General features: G+C 42.1%; 1 protein-coding gene across 4 annotated transcripts; it reads left to right on the top strand.

Annotated features, from left to right (window-relative positions):
- Positions 1-5013: 5013 nt before the first annotated feature.
- LOC105271671 (uncharacterized) lies at positions 5014-22668 on the top strand. 4 transcript variants are annotated; one of them, XM_011313372.1, is made up of 4 exons: positions 5014-5213; positions 11542-11816; positions 21992-22145; positions 22220-22668. In XM_011313372.1, exons 2-4 carry the CDS (start codon positions 11666-11668, stop codon positions 22269-22271), a joined length of 357 nt encoding a protein of 118 aa, XP_011311674.1. In that variant the 5' UTR covers positions 5014-5213; positions 11542-11665; the 3' UTR covers positions 22272-22668. The 4 variants fall into 4 exon arrangements, 3 of the variants coding, with proteins under 3 accessions (XP_011311674.1, XP_011311673.1, XP_011311676.1); XM_011313371.1 differs by having other exon boundaries at positions 22209-22668; XR_892667.1 differs by lacking the exon at positions 11542-11816 and having other exon boundaries at positions 22209-22668.
- Positions 22669-24751: the final 2083 nt, after the last annotated feature.

Raw genomic sequence — 24751 nt, 5'->3', positions numbered from 1 at the left:
CAGGGCTAAAGTAAGAGGGTACAAAAAAAAGTGCACAGGGTACATTCAAGTACTCAATGAGTACAATCCAAACCAACAAAAAAAAGTTAGATTTTTCAAACTTCGATGCCAACTTCACATAGCTGGAAACTAGTAAAAATACTGAGAAATCAGACAATCGTTTTTTCGAATGCTAAGTCTAATGGAAATTCAATCAAATTCAACGATCAATTTTGATAAAGAGTTGAAAAAAAAGAATCACCTTTTAATCTCACGAACGATTGAATCTTAAATGGAATCAACTGGGTATTAGTAAAATGGAAATTACTATAACTTATTCTGAGGAAAAATGGGATATCGGGTTGTTAAATTATCGCCGATCCCATGGGGATGTGTATTCCCAGTGAAATGACCCATTCGAGAACGAGGGGACTGATCGTTTAGGACTTCAGGGACACAGCAAACTGTCATCTGTAATGCCAATTAGTGTCATTCCATTGTCGTTGGAAGCCATCCTCAAGAAGCATTGATAAACGTTTCTCTCCTTTCAACATGGTTTTTCCCCACCTCTCCATTGCCAACTCAAAGAGTAAAAAAACCGTCTATCGATGCAATTAATGGCTTGATGCAATTAAATTCACCACAAGAAGCCTGTTCGATTTTTTGCTGCATGCATCAACACAGTCAGAAAATATTTACGCCTCTGTGATGTGAGAGTGGAATTCATGTACATGGGAAAGGAGATGTCTAGACTATTCGCAACATCTGTCACACTTGCTCTATATTCCGGTACAACAGTGTCGTCTTCAATCCATGATTTCTCAAGAGAAAATTATGGGATTTGAGTGAGTCATGGCTCATTTTCAAGTGTGAAAATATATTTCGAGGATTGAGAAAAGAATTATAAATTTTACCACGTCATCACCACAAAATAAAGTCATTCTCTACTGGTGTCAATATCAATCAATTTCTTTTCAATAAATTCACCGACAACGGGCGGGGTAATGATTATTGATGAATCCGTCACGGATTATCGCCGAGAATTAGGCATTTCCTGAAAATGTTTCCTCCCCATTGACCCTCATGCGCACAAATGCTGGGGGAAAATACAATGGTAACCCCCAAAAAACATTCGCCTCACCCTCGTATAGGTCAGCTGGATTTGAGTGTTGAAAGTGTGAGGGATGCCTGGGATTTTCAAGTAGGGTTGAAAGAGAAAAGAGAGGGGGGCAAATAGAGAAACGAGAGGGAATGAGATACTAAGATAGAAGATAGACCACTGCTGTTGTATACCAAATGGGGTAAGGGGGTTTGAGAGGTTTGGGGGATAAGGGGAGAGAAGTAGGGAAACATCTCTCCCCTTTCTCCAGTGGACCAATTTACGGCACCCTAAGGGTAGTAATACGTTTTCAGGGGCTCGAGGGGTCGTTTCTGGCCATTGTTGTCCATTCTACGGATTATTTTCGTCGGGGATATCGGATCACATTTCATTTCACTCGCAGATATATACATTTGGCAAATACTATGTCAAGTCGGTAAATGTTCTCGTTTATGTCTCGTTTTTTTTTTCTTTACGGCCACCGTTTAAATGTTTTTTTTAACGACCCCAAAGCACTTTAGGCTCAATCTAATCTAATTTTTCGATGACTCACAGTGATCATAATTCTGTCAAGGAAGAACAGGACACTTTAACATTTTTTTTGGTAAAACTTTCAACGCGTGACAACTCTGGGAGAAATTTAACAAATTTTTCGAAATTTGAGGGACGAATAATTTTGCGAAAAAATTTGGATTTTACAAATTTTTATGATACCCCCAGAATTTTTTATGAATTGATTTGAACCACATTTTCCACAAATATATAATAACAAAGAAATGACATTTTTTGAAAATTTCAAATTCAATCAATCAATCAATTTTTGGTGTTTTACGAACTCTCAAAAATACAAAATTATCTTTCTCGGAGTCCCAAAAATGCTTAAGTTTCACCTACAAATATTCGAATTTATTTTCCATTTCCGAGCAAATCTGCTCATCCCAGTGAATTCTATTTCTCGCAACTAATTATTTATGGACACAAAGTAATACCCCGAATTATTCCTACCTTCCTTCCTACCGCAAATTATTCCCAAATTCATGTAAACCGAGGCGATAAAGTTTGTGTATACATTAGTATCAGCATTCGTTCGCTTGAATTTTCTAAACGGGGCGATTAAAACTCAATATTTACATTCGCCGAGGGAAGGGAGAAAGAAAGAGAGAAGTGAAGCGAAAAAGAGAGAGAGTGAAAAAATAAAGGGAAAGGAAAAGATTTGACCCGTGCGAGGGGCCCCCCTCGTTTCCGTAATGGCCACCTAATACCCGTACACCTACTTAACTACTGTACACGCGATCCCACATGAAGCTCCGAGAATTTAGCCCCTCGACAGAGTGAGGGAGATTAACGTACGAGGGTTGACTTTTTTTCTTTCGTCTCGCTTTGACCATATAATGCACCCAACCTCGAACGTCATTGTCAGCCGGTCCCCATCATACGTCCCCCGTGGCTCACTTTTTTCCCCTCACCATTATATATTTTTTTATTTTTCTTCCCCTATTTTTTTTTCAAGCGACACTCGACGCTACCCTATCAACGCGTCACATCCGGTCGACTGGATTCCTCGGAATCAAATGTCCCACCACTCTGCAAAAATCAGCATAACAAGCTCGCATTACCATAAAAAAAGTTCATGATTTTATTTTTTTTTTTTTTTTTGGGACGGTCTCCAAAAACCATTGGCCCCAACCTCTCGGCAATAAATTGACCGAAAAAGTGTAGACAAGCGTGTTGCAAGTCGAGCCACTAATGTAAAACAAAGTTTTCGTTGTCCAGACGTTTATCCGTGGGAGTTGAGGAAAAACAACATGAAACCCACGGGGCGGAAGAAATGGCAGAGTTGAGAGCAAGTGGAGGAATAAAGGAGACAAATTTCTAATGGTTGGAGAGTTGGCGAGATACACTAGTTTTCGGTCGATTAGCGTCCGAGAAGTCTCAACTACGCAGTTACTGTTACTCTCCACATGCTGTCGGTTAAATTTATAAAATCGACGTGAAGTCGCGAAACTTTAACGTCTCTTGGAAGGAAATTGAATGTCGTATTTTTTACCATGTTAAAAAACGCAAAAAAAAAGACAAATACACAAAAAAAAATATAAATCTGCTAATTAAAAATTCGTATTAACTGAAAAAAAAAAAAATGTGTTGAAAGAATTTTTAAGAAAGCGTGATAACCGAATTGATCTGAATAAATATTCAAATTCTTGACTGAACAATTGTAGTAGTAATAAAATTTCAAGGTCGTATCTTCATTAATAGATAATTTTTTTTGAGTAAATCAATTCTATTCTCTTGAGGGTATGAGGAAGCCATAAAGAATTCTCGACAAAAAGAAAACATTTTTCTCCGGCCTAAAAAAATGTATTAACGGTGCACGCGTGGGGGGGAAGAGATAATGAGGGGGAGAGGGAGTACAGGAGGACACGTGTCCCACGTATAGGCACTTGATTGAGTGCTTGCCACCCTACGTACGCCATTATACGCGCGTTCAAGGGGGCACCGAGGATTCTGTATCGAAATTAGCACACTCAACAACTCCCTCACTCTTCTCTCCCCGTTTCCATACAGAGCGTTGATCAAATGGAAGTGGCATTAGGCTCAACTGAGCAAATACGCACTAAGTGCCTTCCCTAGTCCATTGACACACGTGTTCTCATACAATATTGGCTCTGTATATCAGTGTATTCAAGTGCCTCGAAATGTCAAGAATAATGAAACATATTTGAGTAAATAAAATGTAAGCAGAAGACTATTCCCGCGTCAATCTCAAATAACCCTGAAATACCATATAGTGAATATATCTATTTATAAATAAAAAATTAATAATAAATGGATGGTAATAACAATCCACTCTATTGTTGGGAGTGCATTGAAAAAAGAATATGATGGAATAAAAAGTAGAATAAAAATAATAATGATGATAACTCACCGGATGCCGTGCGGCCGCTGCGGCAGCAACAGCAGCGGCATTTATTCCAGCACTGGGATACATCTCTCCGGCGTTTCCACAGCGTCCAATTGTTCAACACGTTCTCTCGTATATCCGTTGTTCTCCGAATTATCCCCTCGTTTTCTCACTCTCACGCATCCTCACGCACTCGGTTTAATCCACAAAAGGCGATATAACACTGTAGGTGAGAAAAAGGCGCGCTAAAAGCGCTAACACCACCTCCTACGCCACAAGTTTACACAAGAGCCTACGAGTCACCGCCAGTGAGCGTTAATTTTAAATTCCCCGCCATTCATTTCCCCACCTCCCGCCACACAGACGCGAAAATTATTCCCAAGAAGCAATAACAATTATCCAAGCTCCAACAAACTCGTAACAGTTAATCCCCGCTTCAAGAAACAAAACCCGTAGCCTTCAATCGGTAAAACAGAGTCACGCCGGTGGAACGTGTGCAAGCGAGATGTGGATAGACGCTTCTTCCCCACTTAATAAAATCACAATAAGTTATCGCCACGAACAGCTAAACTACCTTTTGTCAAATCACCCAATAATCCACTCGCGAGCCCCAACTATCCCAATCTGAATTTTAAATTCACGCGATATTCACCGCTTGCTCCGAAAAAAATGCACGTTTTTTCACGGAGTCACACTTTTCGAATTTGATCAGTTATCTCTCTGAACTTGTCATTTTAATATTCCGGGGTGATGTTAAAACTCAGGTTAAAATATATGGCCAATTCACACACTCACAAACTGCCACAACACAATAACGAGGAAATCCAAATGCATACGGTGCTACCTCTGCGGAAGCTCCGAAGCGACTGACGTGATTCAGTGGTGGGGATGGTAGTCTCCCCTCCAGCGCCGCTCCCTGGCGCATGGGAACTCTCTTTCCCTCCCACCCTCCCGCTGTTTGCCAGACCATCCACTGCCCCCACCACCCGGCTATTTTCACAAACCAACACTAGTGTACATAACGCCAGAACGACGTTTCACCCGGCGCATTAACCGGTACGATAGCTCCTTTACAATTATTGCGATTAGTTACGTGAATGACCCCGAAGGGCGTATGGTGAAACGAGGAGGTTGAGAGGGGGTGAGCAGGACACGGGAAATCACGACACGTCGGTCTAATTGAGGCCAGATAAGGACCTCGGACGTAGGTTTAACGTTGATGGCTGCGTTTACGTGAGTTTATTTACGGAGTTTATTTGCCGTTTTTTTATTGTTATCATTATTTTTTTTAATCTCCACATCCCCCCATGAATTTCATGGGGTTGATATAAATTTAATAATCGTGCCGATAATATTTTAGCAGCGCTTGTTTGTTTTTCATTTGTTCATCCGCTCGTTTTGTGGATTTGGGGTGGGAGGGGGGAGGTAAAATTTATCATCATCACCGAAACATGATCAATAGAAGTGAATGGAAAACTAGTGGATTTCATAACCCTCTGGTTAACGGTTCGTGTGGGTGGAAATGAGAGGGATAGATAGTGTGATGGTGGTTATCGTCCCGACAAATCTGTTGGTAACGGTTTGGCGGGGCGATGAACGGATAACTTGATAATGTCCCAATCGTAAGTTGCATGTTATTCGATTCGTTCGCCCATAATACTCGGCTATTTATTCGTCAATCGAACGATTCCACGCCGGGGGTAAAAAAAGAAGTGGAGGGGCACAGGATCCGTCTCTGTGGGGTGTATTATGAACGTACATGTGAAAATTGTACAACACATAGCCAGAATAACCCCGGGGAAACATATCGTGCCGTCTGTTATTTCAATGAAATTCGATCGATATAACACCCGTTTTTTTTCGGTTTTTTTTTTTCATTCTCGGTACTTGTGCCGACGAATTTTTATTTACGGTGGCAATGGAGGCAGAGACAGCGCGGAATTTTTATTCATTTTACAGCGCACGGGGAAATGAACGGGAAAAAAAAAACAACATTGTGACCAATGACCGGTATCCGGGCGGTCATGCGAGACGAAAAAATATCGCGAAGGGTGATATTGGAATGAAAAAAAAAACCTGGGAAATGGAAAAAAAAATGGAGGAGGTATTAGCCAGACGATCGGGTGGAAAGGGGGCGCTGGAGTGATGAGGAAGGTCGGCATACAAATCGAAAGTTTTTCACAAAATGGCCGTCAGGAGTATGACGCGTACCCACCCTTTTCTCTCGCTCCTGCAGTTGTCCCTCGGCACTCGTGATTTTCCTCACTTTCCACACCGCCACAAATATGGCGCCTCCACTCGCTTTCTCAACGCCCTATCTACAACACCAGTTTTCCCTCTTCACCCCGTCTACTTCATCCCCCCGACACGACTCCGACGTCTATACGACGATGACGACTCCCACTCTCACCCTCCCACCCCATACGATGCAGAGGAGTAACACCAAAGTGCCAAATGAGATAGAGAAGGAGAGATGACGATGGAGAGAGTACCACACGCGAAATAGGATCTCCTGTTCACGCTTTACAAGTGTGCATGTCATTTTCATATGTGTGTGTACATACGGTCTCGGAGGCACTCATCGAGTGTGTGTTGGTGCTTCCCTTTTTCCTCTTCTCCACTACCTCACTCCCCCCACCTACTTTACCCGTGAATATCACGCTACACACAGTCCCAAGGAGTTTCCTACTTGATTGCCGCTATCGTCCGACCGACCGTAAAGGAACTCCACGCGGACTCGGTTACACCTCAGCCAATCGTCTCCCTTTACACGCTCTCTTACCCAATAAAATTCAACCGAGACACGCAGATGGTCTCACAACGATCCACGAAGACTCGAATGAGACAGCACGCTCGTCCAATCACACCGTTACCTTTTTATACTTTCACGGTTTGACAGTTGTGCGTTTAGTCCGCGCGGACTCGTGTGGCTGTACAGGGCGCACAAACTCAACGGAATGAAGGTGCTACGCCAAGCCGCAGTGAAACATGAAAAATAGGGGGTTCCGGGGGCAGGGGAACGGGGGGGGGAGCTACACAGGGAAAAACACGGTGTGCGGGGGAGGGGGAAATGAGGGAAAAAGCAAACGAGCGGGATGGGAGAGAGAAAGAGAGAATTGTGTGTATTTGGTACCCGATCCAGCGAACCGAGACAAGCCCGAAGAGAGAAGGGAAAAGAGAAAACGAGCGAGACTCCAGGGGGGAATGTGGATGGAAAAGTAACATAACGAAACGTCGATCCCATTACCTGGAGCCTCTACCCAACCTCGCCGCACTAATACACACATGCGGAACTGTACAGTCCCTTTCAACCCTTAATCCGAGGAGGATTAGAAAACCCCATTGTCATGCTTCGCGGAAATAGGCACGGGATGAGGGGGGGAGTGGGAACTCAGTTGAGAATTTATTCAACTGGATTGCAGACTGCAAGAGACGTGCATCGGGACTTTTCAGGTTTCCTGGGGATTCCGGTGTCCGGTCATTGTCAGCGGTTTTTTCGGGAAATTTTCCCACTTTTTGGAAAACTTCAGGTGATTCTTTGGTTTTTATGGAGTCCCGAGGAACTTTTCAACCATTCAATTTAATTTGTTGAAAAATACAAATTTTCTTTGGCTTTTTATGAAAATTTTTAGGTTGACAATAAAATTCCATAAAAGTTCAATTTGTTCAGAAAATTATCTCGGTCTTCGTGGAATCATAGAAAATTTTTTTTCCCCGGAACAACGTAGAAAGTAATAACAGGCCTTTGGACAAGGTCATACAATCCTAGTAATCAAATTGTTCACCATAACGGTAATGTTCACACCCGGACTTGGACTACCTGGAAATGAGTGTCCGGGAGAAATAGCTTTGAAAAGTGATTTTGCCGAGTGAAAAATATGAATTCTCGGTTGAAATAGATTTTTCCGCGAGTGAAGACGTGATAGGAGGCGAGAAGGTGCATGCAGAAATGTGGGTGCATAATAGGAAAACAGAAGAGGACGATAGAAGAAAGAGCGAGAGGGCTTTTGGGATAAAAGAATAGTGGTATGAGTGTTGAAGCTGTCGGTTGCGCTTGGTCGGCTGTGGTTATGCCGCCACTGTCGCCACAGCCGGTTTGCGTGTACATTCGTGTACGTTTGGGTGGGAGATACGTGTCCTCGCCCCAGTACTCCGTGCTTACCGAGGCGAATGAGGGAAAGAGGGAAAGAGGTACTAGGAGTGGAAGTAAAGAACCGTGTGCGCGCGCAAGTGAAACTGAAGAGAGAAACTCCTATTGATACTGGCAAAAGAGAAGGGAGGGGCGGGAGGACGAGGATGAGGGGTGCGGATAAGATAAAGAGAATGAGAATCCACTCGCAATGGGATAAACCGAGAATGGCGTGAGTGAGAAAGGCTCTAGAAACCAGTCGGTGTGGTTTGTGCGGCTAACCGCACCGATGCTCTCAACCCACGGCGACTTTCCAAGACCATATACACCCGGTGAACACGACTTCCGTTTCCAACGAATACCACTATCGTATACTTTGAATCAAGTATGTTGAATTATCGGTGCATTCAGTGCAGCCGTTTGCCTGCCGTTTTCGATGGGCCGTAAAGGAGCGCTTCACGGACGCCTTGAGAGTTGGCACTTTTCGGCATTAGGCTCAAAAAATACTGGAGCTATTGGAGTAGTCATAATCAAAGGCTATCGAGTGATGGACGAACAGTGAAATTTTACTACGGAACGAAAAGGGACTTTTCGCTAAAGCCAGAATGTAACGGCAGTCAAAAAATAGGATATTATGGGATACCAGTGATACGAAATTGCGACGAGTCTGAAGTTGGCAAGCGAAGGCAAAATCGAGGACTGCCAATGACTCGACCGAAAATCTTCAGTCTCACATGTGTCCTAAAACATTTTTTTTATTTAACATTTTTTAATGTACCGAAAAGTAACTGTTCAGGCAAATATTCAACTTCACGCTCGTCCCTATTTAGTCCTTTTAGAATCCCACGAGTCAAAAAATCCATAACGCTCGTGTTTCGTATCCTATTTTATGTCATTACGGGCACCTATGCCATAAAGCAATATTACGTGCAGCTCATACGTAATCGATCTATTCTTAAATAATGCGACGTGAAAATGACCCCTGACTAGCTGTAGAAATGTAATGGAAAAGGGTTTCCGATGAATCACTCCCTCATTATTCATCGATAATCCCATTATCTTTCCATTAATTGACCACAATGCCGAGCCAACTGGCGTCCATAAATGAGATAAGGTGGATCATCTAATCATCGTGGACCTCACATAAATAGCACATTGATCTGATAAAATAATGGGAAAAATATGCTATTACTTGAATGGCTTCGGGTAGATATTAGGAAATCCCTTTATCAGTGTAGTGATGAAAATAACAATTTGATGAGGGTTTCAATGCTCAAAATGGCAGTTTGGATCGTGAATGCATTGCCATCGGACGGTATCGAGAGTAATGTTGATGAACGGTGGATACCCTGGCAACTGGGGGATTAACAAATTTTACATGGCCCGTGTTATCAACTTGTGCATATACGCTGTGGCGGTCACATTAACTCGATATACCCGTGGGCTCGGTTCTAACAGTTACAGTTGAGATTCGGAGTGAATCGATCTCGTTTTCCGATACCTGATAGCATTGCTTTTGTCCTTCGCTGTAACCTAGATCGAATTTCCCGACGATACTAGAAGTGGAATTTATATGCCGAGGAAACTGCTGTACGTAAACCCCGAGGAGTAACACCACTTGACAATTTTCCATACGACATGGGGTAGAATGGGCACTTTCAGAATCATGAAAAGGTGGGTACTTTATGCAGTTAAAAAAAATACGGGTTTCCGAATATCTACAATTTTTTAATAGTAATCCTTCGAGAGCTTTTAGTGAAAGCGAAAATGAGAAAAGTTGAAAAGTTGAAAAGTCACCTGTTTACTTTTTCAACTGGACATGGGAAAAAAAATAGGACTTGAGGCCCTTGCCATGTCCCGACAAGATTCCACCGCATTCTCCATCAGCTGTATCACACTTCCACCCCCTTTTTTCTACCCACACCCACCAAATTATGTCGAGGTTAATACCGGTAGTATCTTCGCCGCCTCTATGTTGCACGTTCAAAGGAATTAACACGACGTACGATTTATGAGTCTTGCTGTTGCATCCGTGGCATGTACATACGTATACATGCGACCGGTTACTCTCCTCTTTTTTTCCCCCCCCAAATGAATTAATTAATGTTGTCGAGGGGGGTATTGGGGAGGAAGAATAAAAAAAAGGCCGAGCCCACCGAAAAACTTGTTAATCCAGTTATTTTTTTCATTCACTCAGGCTGCTCGAACTCCTTCGGATGACGAATGAATATTAAAGGAGATGAGAAATGAAAAAAAAGAGGGATGTAGAAATACGATTTGAGGCTTTTTTCCCTGGGGTCACAACATGGGGTGACAAATTGAGATGATCCAAATTCTCTACGGCTTTTCTGGTAAATGTGTCCCGAACCTGTCCTCTTGCTCACACCACTTTTACCCCCCCTAGATCGTTCCCAGGGTGAAGAGGGATCGTATAGTTTGGGATTGGGTCGGGCGTCACGGTACCCTTGGGGACTACTGTGGAGCGCTAATGGAATTACTCGCCCCTAGAAGTTTTTAACGGTCGATTTGCCCAGGATCTCTGTCTCACTCTCAGCACCCGCAGCTCTTCCCCTTCGGCCCCTCAATGTAGTTTAGTTACCCCTTACCTCAGCTCATGGGTTGCTACATTCGATGTTTCGTCACGCCGGGGGGTCAGAACTGCCCGCAGATGTCGGCCATAAACCTCTGTCTGTTTTTTCCCCCTTCTCTCTCTTTGTCTTTCTTTCTCCTATTGTAGCTTCTCTGGAATAACACGCCCTTAAATAAATCCATCCGTGCTGGAACGAAATCACCCCTGCAGTTGAGATTGGGTACGTGATGGGTAGTCTTCCCTTTGTCTGTCTCTCTCTCTTTTTTTTTTTTGTTGGACCTCCCCCCGCAGTTTGTTTCTGTAACTGTTTTCTCTGGTACGGGGACACGTGTGCATGGGGATGTGCAGCACGAATTGTAGATCGAGTCAATTTTGGGTGGCAAATTAATTTGATTTGAGTTGTCATGGGCTTGGGGTCGGTCACTTGTTGCAATACCATTCTGAATCAATTTTTGGGTTGTATTTTTTTTTTTTGTGAATCATATGTGGAACAAGGATGTATAGTTCGATTTGCAGATCGAGTCATTCGTTGGGAATGCTTCTCAAATCAATTTGAAAGTGACTCAAATTACAGATCGAGTCAATTTTGACGGGAGAAAATTCATTTGATTCGAGTTGTGATGGGTTCATGGTACACTTGGATTGACGGTCTGAGGATTTATTTACCGTGTGTAGTTTGTCTGTGTGACTCATAAACAACACACGTAAAGCTCAAATTATATATCGAGTCAATTTCGTTTGGTAAATAAACTCGATTTGAGTTGTGATGGCTTTGGAATGGTGGTCACTTGTTGCAAACGCATTGAGAATCAGTTTGAGGATTTATTTTTCTTTGTTGGTAGTCTCTTTGTGTGACTCATACCCTCTACAACCGAAGAGCAGTCGAACAAGCGACAATGGGGCAAGGCAAAAACGAGAGGCCAAGACAGGTAAGCGCCGCGTGTCGTCGTCCATGTTTACACACCGATGCCCAGGAGACGATGCAGAAGCGAAGAAAAGGCGTCAAGGTGGCCAGACCCAACACACATCACCCTTTCTCAACCAGTATCTTCCCCGAAGTGTCACCCGGGGGCAACTCGAGTACTCAACAGGACCAAGGTCGTCCACACAAATACTCGTAAGATCTTTTGCTGAAAATACCTTGCAAATCGAGAGAACAATTCCCGAGAAGTTAAATTGCGATAATCATTGAATAACAAAAAATAAATTTTCAACGGATAACTCTCAAAACTCCACTAGAGTTCCACTGGAACTTGCAATGAAGCAACAGATTTCACGCGTGTAATTTAAACCGTGCGTGCGTCTTGGGATTGTGAGAAATAAAAATGGGAATTACCGATGTGACGGTGAAATTGCTGAAAATGTCATGAATATTCAGGAGCTTGGGCAATCGATCGGGAGGTAATGAGTCTGATCAGGTTGATGGTGAGGGTAGGGAATAGGGAAACCACTTAGGTAGAGTTTATCGCTGGGGTCGAGGTCACACATCGTCGATCGAACGAATCGTGTGCGACACGCTCGATCGCATTACTTAATGAATTCATTTTGATTATCCCGTTTAGCGTACGTTACCACCAGTAAATTATTAATAAACTAACAGTGGGTGGAAGGAAACGACCGAAGACCAAACTGTGGAGGACAAAATACACTACTAGGGCAAAAACGGATATCTCGCTTATAACACCGGGACACGCCCGGTAACTCGACCGTAATACGGTATGAATAATAATGACAATGATGATAATCGCCGTGTGTTGGTTTGCCTCGCACGGATTCGCGTCAGTTCGCTACCATATTTACGAGTACAGCCACGATAATTTTAATCTGTTGAACGCATTCATTACTTGATTTTATTATTAGATCGCCTCCCCAAAAAAGTACTCGCCCCACTCAATTTTCCACTTGACGTGAGTCCAAAAATAATTATATGTGAATCAAAATTAAAGACGATCAGGATTTAATTAAGATGAATTTCAAAGTAGACTGAAGTAACTGAACTGAGAAAAAAAATTGACTCGATGCCATTGACGACTCGATTCCACCCAATTTTTCGACTTGATTTACTCCAACTTTTATTTGACTGTATTTTTTTTTCGCCCTGGGAGATGATTTTTTTTTCATCGAATTTTTTCATCGCGGGTTGTCTCCACGTGCGGAGACAACATAAAGATGAATGAGCGTGAATAATCGAAGAAGCAATTTCTGCGGGGGAAACTCGAGCGGCAATTCACCGACGACATCCAGGGGGAATTGGGGTGGATAAAAAAAAAGAAACGAGAAGAAGACGTCGTGGGCAATGAACTGGAATCGAAATTCGATAGTCAATGTATAGTCCAACAGTTGCAATACAACACGCGAACGCGCGAAGGTGGTCTTTACTTTTTTTTGCTCTTTCCTTCCTTCGTGCTTTTTTTTTGTCAAACGGTAAAGCCCCTCGACATTCACATTGGATAGAGGTTTGAGCTCGTTGTCTTGAGGATAGAAATACACGAAGAGAGAGACCCCCACGTTTATTGGCCGTTCCCCTGAGTCGAGTATCGACGTTGCGGTTGTCTGACTGGAACTCTAGAACATTTTCACTTTTGTCATTTTCACTGGGAACTGTTCCAATATTTCTGTCATTCACCTGCCGCAACTAGGAAATATTTTCCCCATTGCATTAAAAAAATATGTGTGGATTGAAGTGGGAACAAAGACACTCCGTAATGAGGAGAGGTATGGGAACAATTATCGTGCGTTTCTTATCCACTCGTTAAAATTCCTTTAAACGCTCCAGGGCGTAAAATCCATGGAGGAACATAAAACGCACGGTTTTATACCTGCGAGGGGCACGGATGGGGGTTCCCTTCCATTACCATCGTTATTCAGAATGCTGATATCGATCAGGGGATTGGTAACCCGGCAATCTCTCAGTAATTTGCGTTAACCGTGGGTTTTACGGGGATATGTGATTTAAGTGGGATTCGGCAGTCTTGTACAATGCCTCGGGTTGCGAATCTAAAGACTATTCCACGGTCTTGGAAAAAATGGAAAATTTCCACACAGTCTATATCTTTATCCACCAACATTATTTATACAAAAGAAAATTTTATTCATAACATAAAAAAAAATTTCAGTGCTCAAAAAAAAGGTTCTATATAAATAACAAAGTTGGGGAAAAAATTGTCGAGAATTTTTACAGTTGTTGATTATTTAATCTTTATTTGCATAATTTTTGGAGTAAAAAAATCTAGATATGAGCGACAAAGTGGAGAACTTTAGGGTACCAGTTCACAACGTCCGGAATGAAAATAAAAACAGGAGAAGCCGAAAAGATTGAGGATTGTTCGAGGCAATCGAGAATAATAGCCAGAAACGCCTTGGTCTTTTCCTCTTCTGGCACTGGTGGGTAATGGGAAAAAGCTCAGTATATGGTATATAGTATGTACTATATACGGAGACTGCTGGAACGGAAGAGAATGGGGTGTAGGAGGGACGAACACTTTAATCTTCGTTTTAAGTCACGTAACGTTTCGCGCGCGGGGGCTCACCGAGGCGCCGGATGAAAAATTCATTCGTGCCACTGTGTACTCGGGGGTTTACTTGGTCTCTGTTTTTTTTTTTAACCCTCTTTTTTTCGCTGCAAACGAGAACGTAGGAGCGGAAATTCCCTCTTGAGAATTCCATTTGAAAAATAACATAAGCCCGCCCCACGAGCCTTTTTCTTTCGTTGGTTATATTTTTTTACACAAACCCTAGAAATCCCCAGAATATCTCTGTTGATAAATATATTGAAATGTCATACACCATCGAGGTTTATCGTTTCATGAGAGAAAGTAATGAGGAGTACATTGCATGTTTTTAAATATTTTGCACGAGACGTTTTTCGCGTCAACGGTGAACATTGATTTCGGTGGAATTATCAAATCTACTAAATCTCACTTGACAAAATTTTATTTGGAAAAATCTTATCTAGCTATTCAATTCAGCAAAAATTTATTCATTTCACACGGGTCATTAATCGAGTGCAAATTCCCATGCTCATTAATTTTATCGAAGCTGAATGCTGAACAAGTAATTCTCCCCGAAAGAAAATGGTAAGAAAATCGAGGTGATCCACACTTTCCTAGATTCCCTCATAAAATTACAAATCCCCAATGAATCAGTCCATAAAAACTCCCCGTCAAATCTTTCAAACAACACCCACCCCCATGATTCCACTATTTTTAAGCCATGGTTACGAGCGTATAGAAACGCCCCAGTGACTCCAAATTACGTATTTTTAACGCGGTAATGTAGAAACATATTGCCCCATAGGTTCCCCGGAGCTCAAACCAGCAGGAGCTCCGGAGCGTGATGGGCTCCCGAACGCTTCAATATTACACAGAAAAAAGGAAAGAAAAAATCGAGAAAGAATACATGAGCTAAAGACGACGAGAGTTTCCTCGACGGCTGGCCTTAATCGTCGCATTTTCGCCCGCCCAACAAATAACAAACCCCCCGCCAAAAAAAAAGGAGAAAGTACGCGTTAAACGTTTCCCCCGCGCGGTCGCACGCGAAATTCCGCAACTCGCGTGACTGCTGACTTTTTATCCCTCAAGAAAAGATTATACATCAGCCGTTCGCGGCACCAAGTTATTACTCGACGGTTTATTTTACCAATGACGAGGGTCCTCCCCGGATTAGAGCCAAATCAATATTGGGCACCGAGGCGAGGGCTTTTATCGGACGCTGAAAGAAATCCCCCGGCGTTTTTTCTCTCATTTGTTTCCTTCTCTCAATATACCCTCAGTTCCACTTCACCAGCCGTCGAGTGGATTCGAGGAGGACGGAACTACTAGAGGCGCACAAACGGAAGAACGAGGGGGTGCGCTTCGAGTGGAGAAAAAGAGAGAAAAAAAAAAACGGCAACGTGGAAGAGGAAATAAAAAAAAAAACGAGAGATTAGGAGACAGTCTCTGTGGCGAAGGGTATGTCGTGGATTGGGAGGGATTGCAAGGGATTGGATGGGGTGAGGGAGTTCCTGGAGGAGTGAGAGAAAAGCGCTCGAAAGAGTGAAACGAAAAAAAAAAAGACCGGTGAAGAGGAAGATTCCGTTCAAGCAACTTACTGGACTTCTGAGTTCTTCACAATCGGCGATTTACAGATTACGCGCGGTGGAACTGAGTTCACCCATGCGCAAAAGCTAAAGAGGAAGAGGGATGAGAAACTAGTCAGTTATATGAGCGAGGAAGATGGCGCCAGGGATGCGACCAAAAGTCCGTGCGGACTCGACGACCAGCACCGACCAATCCCGGTGGAAAGTCAAGCCGCATCCTCCAATAGTTATTCATCTCACTTTACTCTAACACGTTTATTATCGCTATGGTCAAAGAAATGACTGTTTATAAATAATTAGAGAGGTTTTAATTAACCCTCGAGATGCCAGAGCCCACGGGGCCCTTCGTCCCTGTGCCGGAGTCATTTTAATCAGTTCCTCCGCGAATATTTTTTTTTCATTCCCACAAAATACCGCGTCGTGCGCATTTTCCGCGTGATACTTTCCTCTTACTTCTGTTCATTTTCCCCTCTTTTCTTTTTTGTCCCTCGTATTGACATTTTCCACTTGAGTGGCTGCGGCTGCGGCTGCGCATGCGCTGTTGCAGCGCACGTGCTCGGTGGCTCCATATATTCTATATGGAGACAAAATATTTGAGGGTGCGATGCGTCTGGATCTCATCGCACACATCAAACTCTCGATAACCTGTACCAGATCGTGATGGTTTGAGGATGTTGGTTCTATCGCCTTCCTCACGCACGTTTCCCTGGTGAATTTCTGGGATCCACGCGATATGTTTCCTTTGATCGTTTCGCTGAGAAACCGCTGGGCGACCATCCCTGGGGAGAACTCTAATTGCCGGGGCTATTAGTAATTATACGGACCCTTATTCGCGGTGGTGAGCTTCCACCATTCGTACGTGTCACTCATCCCGCATATGCGGGAATCATTTATTTATTTTCCCAGGTTTCAGTGGGCGGTGCCCCGACGTTTTTGCCGTTACCAATGTATTTCAATTTCACATCCGAAAAATTGTTTATTTCGATCAAATTTAATCGTTTAGTTGAGGGATTTCTCTTTGCGCCAAAAATATTATCAGTAAATAAATAAACTTGTTTAGTTGTTTCAAAGGAAAGGATTTAATTGCATTCTTTCTTTTGATTATTGTAATGGGAAATATTTAGTGTGATTTAATCATTTTTTTCCATTTCGGATAAATAATTGTTTGGTAGTAGTTGTGGGTGTATTGTAATATAATTTCAAGTTAAAAATAAATTAATAGACGAATGAGTAATTTGTTTGGCTGTGACCCAGCGTTTGGTTGCTAGGAGTTTATTTCAATTTTAAAGCAGGAATGAGATGTACTGGAAAATTCACCAGTGACAGACGTCAATCATCGATCGCGTACGAAAGCTGTTTCCGGTCGATTCGGTTCCGCGAAATGATTTATTATGCTGTGGAGCATGACGGGGAATTATATAGTATTTTCGTGTCCGAGGGGCGTCTTTGATTGCACTGTGATCGATGGCACAGCCGATGGATTGAGGAGTGAGAATTCGGCTGACGTTTTTACAGTCACTAACTAGTCAACGAAGGATAATTTGATGAGTGCCACTGACAATTTTCCAACTTCACCCGATGATAAAATTGATGTGCAATGAATTTAAACTTTAAAAATATCAAATTATCGTCATTTTGCCGATGCTGTCCTCCGAAGGCACTTGTGGGAATTTCAATTCAATCGCTGATAACTTGAATTATGAATTTCAGATCAAGAATTTTTTCACCGGCAAATACCGAAAATATCGGTATGGGAAAATGGCGGTGATAATTGGGTAATGATTTGTCCGGGGTCTGGAAGGGTTTTATGATTTTTCCGTGGGGATACATTGGAGCGTCCATGTTATTATATTTTGTATGTATTGTGGATGTGGTTTTGTAGTATGTAGAGTCGATGGAGCGTAGAAAGCGGGAAAATCGTGGGCGCGGCACGCAATCACCGCCATAATCTCGCGGCTCGTCGGTTCTACGAGGGCTACCCCACCGGTACAATAATAATGCAATAACAACCCACCCCCCCGACTATTTTGTATATGCGCCCGCGCACATCCAATACATGCCACATCCCAATGTATGCAGTTACTGTTCTACGTACCATTGGTCGCATCGTTTTGGCGTTCGCGTCGAGTGTTTCACATAGGCCATTTCACTCACAATCTATTCAACTTGTTCCGAAAATTTTCACTCGTTTTAAACGCACCGGAGAGGTTTATTCGATTGTCACATAAAAGCCGAGCGAAATGTACCAAAATTAATAAACAAACTACCACTCGCCGATAAAACCTCATATTGATTGATTGGAGTTGGGATAAAAAGGAAATTTCGTAATTGAAATGCTCAATCTCACGGAACAAATTTAAATTCCCATAATGGGATATTCTCCACGAGGGGAGATGAATAGCGAAAAAAGGCTGGAGGAAAAAATAAAAAGAAAAAAACGATTCGCTGAAGGCCTGTAAATTCTGGAGAACAGAAGCACATACTCGTAGCACAAAAGCCGTCGAAGGGTTTTCAAGAGGGGTGGAGTCACAGTGAGAAATAAATAGACAGGGAGATGCTTGTCAAATAAGAGAATCGGGGGAGAGAAAAGAATGGAGATTTAGGCGTCGAGACTGCCAGCACTTACGCCTAATTGAATGCCAATGAAAATCTTAGTTGGCTCTTTCGATTTCGGTATAAATTATTCATCCACCGGAATTTAAGGTCAACTTCTTATTTTTCAAATTCTAATTCATTGAGTAACTTCCACATTATACATCAGAAGAAAGGATTATATTTTTTTTTATGGGAGAAAAAAATATTTTTTATAAATGTACAATTGGATGATGAAATTAATGGCCATTTAATTCTGAATGAATTTTTGAATTCTTGATTAATTTTGAATTTAGAGTAATTTGGGATTGAATATTTATGTGGGGAATCAAAGGAGTTTTTCAAGCCGACAGACAAATTTATTGCCACATCTGAAGTACATTGGAATAAATAAAGTTCAGGGAAACTACGAAATAGCTTCAATTCATCTGCTCGGTAAATATAATAACAAGAAATAAATAGACAAGGGGGCTGATCAAATGAGACAACCAAGAGAACGAAAAAAACCGGCACTCCCGGCAAATTGAAGGCGAATGAAAAACATCTTGTTCTCCGTTCCATTTCATAATCGTTAATCATTGGTGGAGAAGCGAGAACTTCGGAGAATAATCCGTTCAGAGAATATTTTGTCGCTCCCCCTCGTTCTGTAATCAGTTTTTTAACGTCGTGGGAGAGAAAACGAGGGAGAAAAAAGCCGTCTCGAATTTCTCAAACCGATTGTTGACTGTCGCCAGACATCTTACCCGATAAAAAAAAAAGAACGATAAAGATTAAACGAAATGAGAGGTGAATTCTTTATGCCGGTTCCTCCTGACCCTGAATAAATTCCACTAATTCCCGAGTTTGCTCTGAATCTCTTATCGCATTTTACTTGTGTACAGGAATTCCCCGGGTCCTCTCCGAAATACCATGAATGAATGAGATGACAGCCCGGGGTTATCTGTTCCTAGAATCTTCGGGGATTTTTTTTTCCCTCACTTTTTCGTTTTCTACTTTATACCTGAAATTCGGTCAAAAAGGAAAGTCAGAGGAAATTAGTTGGCCCCAGGTAACCACTTGGTGGAGCACCACAAACTCCTGTAAGATGAGAATCAGAGGATTGAGGAGTGAAAGGGGAAGGTGCGAATTTCAGGGGATTAATCTTTAATTCTCTGAGGAATGAGGGCTCTTCGATGTGCCACTCGTGGTAATCGCGAATATTTTACCCACTGGGGATTTTGCCGGATGGCGCCTAACCACTCGCTCCTTTTGTCTCGGGAATTCATCCAGTCGTTAATTATCTCGGTTCGTTGTTCGGTCTTGTCTAGTCAGAGCGACGGCTCATTCCTGAGATACTCCGGACTACAATCGAAAAAAATTAATTTTCATATGTCAAACTGAAAATAAACAACTCCTTGCAACGACAAATTTCCGCACCCCCTCAAATTCTCTATGGGGGAATAAAATTTCCCCTAACCACCCCTTTGGCAATATGCAGAAAAACCACACAGCAGCAAAGCAATAAATGTTTCATAAATCTGGAAAAGAAGAAAAATTTTTAAAAATCTTTCCCAAAAATAAAATCCTTTTGTTTCCCGATGTTTTTTTTGTTTCATAAAAAAAATGTCTGAAAAGTTTTCCCGATATTTTTTGAAAATTTGGAAAAAATATTCCGATTACAATTTTTTACCCGAGTACACCCCGGGTGTAAACTCGACAATGCCACACTAGAAAAAATATGAAAAATATCCACTGGAAAATGTATAAATTAGATGAATCACCCCGGAGTGATTCCTCAATCGGGAATTGATGAGCATAAATTACCCCGAGTTCGATAATATACCAGGGAGTAGTCGAAACCATGTAAAATTCATCGACGATTGATATTTAGAGATGCTCCCACTCGTGTCCCTGCCAAGCTTTACCAGCCTCAACTCAATTACCGAATGAAATATCAGCCACCAGCTGAGTACCGAGCAGTTTATATCACGCTGGTGGCCATTATAATCCATCCGTGTATTCAATCCATATTCGGTGAGTGGCCGTGGAGGTCAAAGAAAATGATATACCCCCAGCCACTATTTTGCTCACTTGTCAACATGCTACCCATACATGCTGGTGATGTTTCCCACTTTTACCCACCTCGCCCCTTTCCAATCTGTCCCGAGCCCGTGAATTCCTTTCAAAACATGGCCAACCACTAGGCAATAGGTCCCAGCCTCTCCTAGCTTCCCCCTGGCACACGACCAACTATTTTCAAACATTATGTGCAATCTTCTCATGCATAATACAGGTGCCTTCATACGTTGTCTTCGTAAATACAGCTAGGGGTGACAGCCCGTGACCCCCTCACCTCTCCAGGCTCCCACATATGAGAATCCCAATCCAACATCTACATTCTCCGAGTCAAAGTCCCCTGAAGTCTCAGAATTCTAAATACCATGCAAATCCAACCCGGCGGACTTCCCACCGTATGACGTACGCTGTTCAGAGACTATTCCCAACCCTCTTTACCTATCTTATAGACACCGCGTCTTCGCTACTTCCGTTCCACACAAGCCCAGATGGTTCTTCCAACTCTTCGAGTTCTATCGGGGCCTCTATATCCACAGGGTATGAATATTTCAATACCGTGAAAGCAATTCATGGTGCTGTGGATAATGCACTTTTGTCGGATATTTTATTTTTCTCTATCGACTCGTCGTTTTGTGATGTTTTAAGGGTAGTCTTTCTGGAATTTTCGTTTTAAATATCTCAACGTTCTGTCGGAGGTCTTGTGTAAATTCACCAAGAACTGGAGGAGATTGCCCCATTTTATGTCAGACGAGATTTACTGAATTTCAAGTTCCCGGTTAGAGCTCACCGATAGGGAGCCGGGTAAAAAAAAATGTACTTGAAATATTTTTCCAAATTTTCAAAAAAATTCTGGAAAACTTTCCAGAAAATTCTTTCTTTGAAACAAAAAAAATCGGAAACAAAACAATCGTATTTTTTAAAAATTTGTTTCGGAATTTTTTTGAAAATTTGGAAAAAAAATTCCCATCACAATTTTTTTTTACCCAGGGAATCAATCGTACGAATTTCCGGATATCCCCACTAAAGGGTTGAGTGTTCTTGAAAAAATATAAGTCTTTGAATAATTTAATTGGAGAATGGAGTTTTCAATCAGCCATCACGCGAAAGATATCAGAGAAGTCGGGATGATAGAATTTGCCTGCGGGTCGGAGGTACTGCGGCACTACCGTGATGATTAACCCGAAGGAAGCAAATACCTCGACACGAGCTGTGGAGCTCGGTTAATTAGAATTTAGTTAGATAGGAGTCGACATGTGAGGGAGTCATAGTATTAGATTGTGTCTCTCCCTCAACACGCGATGTTATATCCGAACGTGGTAATTTCGGAATTCATCCTCCAGCTAAACGGCTGAGACAAGGATTGAACTCTTATAAACATTTCTGCAATCACATGATACCAGCAAACGCTATTATTCCAACATCACGGGTATATTTACCATTCCTCGTTATCCAGATTTCCACTGTTCACCATTTTTTCCGTTTTAAATAAAATGTTGTACGAATTTTCCAGGACATTTGAGTTTAAAACATTTGATGAATTTGATAATTGTGATTTTTTTTTTCATTAGGATGTGCAGAGTGGTACGTCTTCTGGAATCAATTACCGAAGCCCCTGGGGGTGAATTGTTCATCGGATATACATCTAGAAACAGTAGTGTATGAGTGGCTAGTTTGCAGTACTCTCTTGTACTCCATAGGCGACCACTTGATTACGTCAGTTAGGTGAGTAGCAGCTCAATTCTGGCTATGAAGCCACCAGTGCACTACAACCCTGTCTACTCCTAGCTCATCCTCAGGATGGCAAAGCCAGTGGCAAGCTTCTCACCCCAAACCATTCTCCGTGCATAAGCAAAGCTATTTCACATAGGCACTACTTACACCTCAATATGCTTCTGTGTTCTCCTGTGAGTATCCGTGTAGTTTATGGCTTAAAGTCGAGCTGCAATGGCCTGTAGACTCACTGTACAGTAACTACAGTGTAGAGACACCCGAACGTAATTAGTCGTGAGTGAATATCGATTATCTCAACTACTATTGAACAATCAGAACTTATGTACTGAGTCTTGCACGTGGGCTAGGGCTTCTCCACAGATTACCATTATCGCATGACATTTTATTATTGCACTGCAATAATTTAACGTACACCTTTTGTCGGAACGAAATCACTCGACAAGGATTAACTTTTATTGATGCAACGATTTGTTAATTAGTTTGTACTGAAAATACAGCAATCAATGTTAACAATAAAAACTACATAAAAAATCAGTTATAAAAATTATTGTTAATTTTTTGTCTCTACCCGGAAAAGCCACGTTGATAAATCTTTTTATTTTAGAATTGCTCACTCATGGAATTATCTACAATTTATAAATATTTTTCAAAATAGAATAATTTTCTGTGAGTTAGAGTCAGTTAAAGGGCAAATAGTTTCTCGGGAAATAATTCAGCAATTTCCTCGAAGCATGTCGATGAAATCGTTCCCTGAATTTTATACGATTAAACATTCTCGAATTCCATTCAATTTAAACTCGTCTCTGTAGTAAGACTCCAGTAGTAAATAGAGTCCGGATTTTCCCAAGACCTTCCCTCGAACCACAGTACTAAACCCAACAAACTCTATCCCCTCAACTCGATGAGATTAATGGAAATTAAATTGAGACCGTACGACGAACCTCAGTACCATCGGCACAAACTTCATCCTCAGGCTGGAAAATGTAATAGGGCATTTCAGAAGTGACTGTACAGAATCCATCGCTCGGATGTGGGCCCCCCTCAGCTGTGCAGACCCAGGGCGAAAGTAATGAAGTGGCAACACGGTTGGGGTTGAGAATGGGGTGAGATTGATATCCTGGAGTCACGTCGGGGCTGCGCAAGGTGTCGAGAAACGGGTGAAGACGTGAGGGGATTGAAAACGCTTTCGCGGTCGTTCCGAGATACTCACTTCTCCCATTTCCCTTTCACCCCTTCATCCACACTTCTTTCCACCCCTTCCACCCCTTTCCACCCCTTTCCACCCGTTTCCACTCCTTTGCACCCCTTTGCACCCCCTTTTACCCACACATTTCCAAGACTCCTCTGTTGACGCCATTCCCCACCAACTCGTAAAACTTTTGGCTACATTGTTGGAGATTGTCTTAGCAAAATTTAAATGACCGGCTTTCATTAATTACAAACAATCTCACCCGAACGTGCTAAACTTCATATTCACAATATCGAATATTAATTCGACGAGTGCATTGAGAAGATTGAGTTATCGAAGTTATTCAAAGCGATGACGCTTATGATCTCTGATGAATTAATGATTTTTTAACTGGTAAACAAATAACACGACTCGGTTCAACAATATAATGTTATTCTGTATGATGGTGTTTACATTTGCCTTGTACCGAGCATTGTAATCTCCGTGTAAGCCGCAAGTGTATTTGGTATGTACGTCGGCAAGGTCTCGGCGAATTCTCCCAATACTTGATCAATTCCACCCTTTCGTAGCGTTCACAGGGCAGGGTCCATCCGTCACGAGGATTGAAATAAACAAACAAGCATTGGGAGCAATATCCCGCTCGGTCAATATTTGGTCGAGGGTTAGTCGACTCTACTCCTCCCTTTTAGCCCACACAGTCCCCTTCCAGCAATTTCCCAGTCTTTGCTGAGGCACCCAGAGGGCTCAGTTTAGAATAGAAGGAATAGGTGAGGGGCCGAGAGAGTAAGAGAGAGAGAGGATAAAGTAAACGGCAATGCAAACGCCACGTTTACATTTACGTGTTTGCCAGGGAACTCAAATATTTCGTGGCTCCGCGATCACGAGCTCCTCAAACCTCCCATTCTCCCCCTCTTTGCCATTACGTGGTATTACTTCGTATATGGCTATGTATATTTACTTAATTGTCAACATTTGAGTGCCTTATACACGGTGCAGACAAGAGATTAGAGTGACGCGAGTCTCACAATAACGTGTTGTATATGTGGGTAAACACGAATATTCGTGAATCCTCTGGCCTACTATTTTTCTCTTCTATCACAATGTCGATGTGCGCCATGATGTAGACGGATTGTGTATCACTGTTTACACTCAGGCCAAATACAATCTTATCCTCTTTTTTTTTCTGTGTATCTGTTCGCTACACAGAGGAGAACCATTTCTTATTTTCAGGAAATGTGTCATTTGGTATGAGGATTTTTTTTATATCAGGGTTATTTTACAGTGCCTTGACCTACTTTTGGTAGAACTATAATTGAGCAGAACTTTGAGTGGTTTTTTGAATCTCGCGAATATTTTTACAATTTTTTTTTACTCGGATGTCTGAATCAAGTACTTTTTGTAACATTTT

Source organism: Fopius arisanus, unplaced genomic scaffold (genome assembly GCF_000806365.1).
Source record: "Fopius arisanus strain USDA-PBARC FA_bdor unplaced genomic scaffold, ASM80636v1 scaffold00118, whole genome shotgun sequence".
Classification (NCBI taxonomy): Eukaryota; Metazoa; Arthropoda; class Insecta; order Hymenoptera; family Braconidae; genus Fopius; species Fopius arisanus.
Note: the sequence above shows the minus strand (reverse complement) of the source record. Positions and strands in the feature narration are given on the sequence as shown.

Excerpts from the sequence above, each read along its gene's own strand:
- LOC105271671 (XM_011313371.1), top strand. The coding sequence starts at position 11,666 with ATGCCCAGGAGACGATGCAGAAGCGAAGAAAAGGCGTCAAGGTGGCCA. Across the intron at positions 11,817-21,991 it reads GGTCGTCCACACAAATACTC|GATGTGCAGAGTGGTACGTC; the intron begins GTAAGATCTTTT and ends TTTTTTCATTAG. Across the intron at positions 22,146-22,208 it reads CACTTGATTACGTCAGTTAG|CTCATCCTCAGGATGGCAAA; the intron begins GTGAGTAGCAGC and ends GTCTACTCCTAG.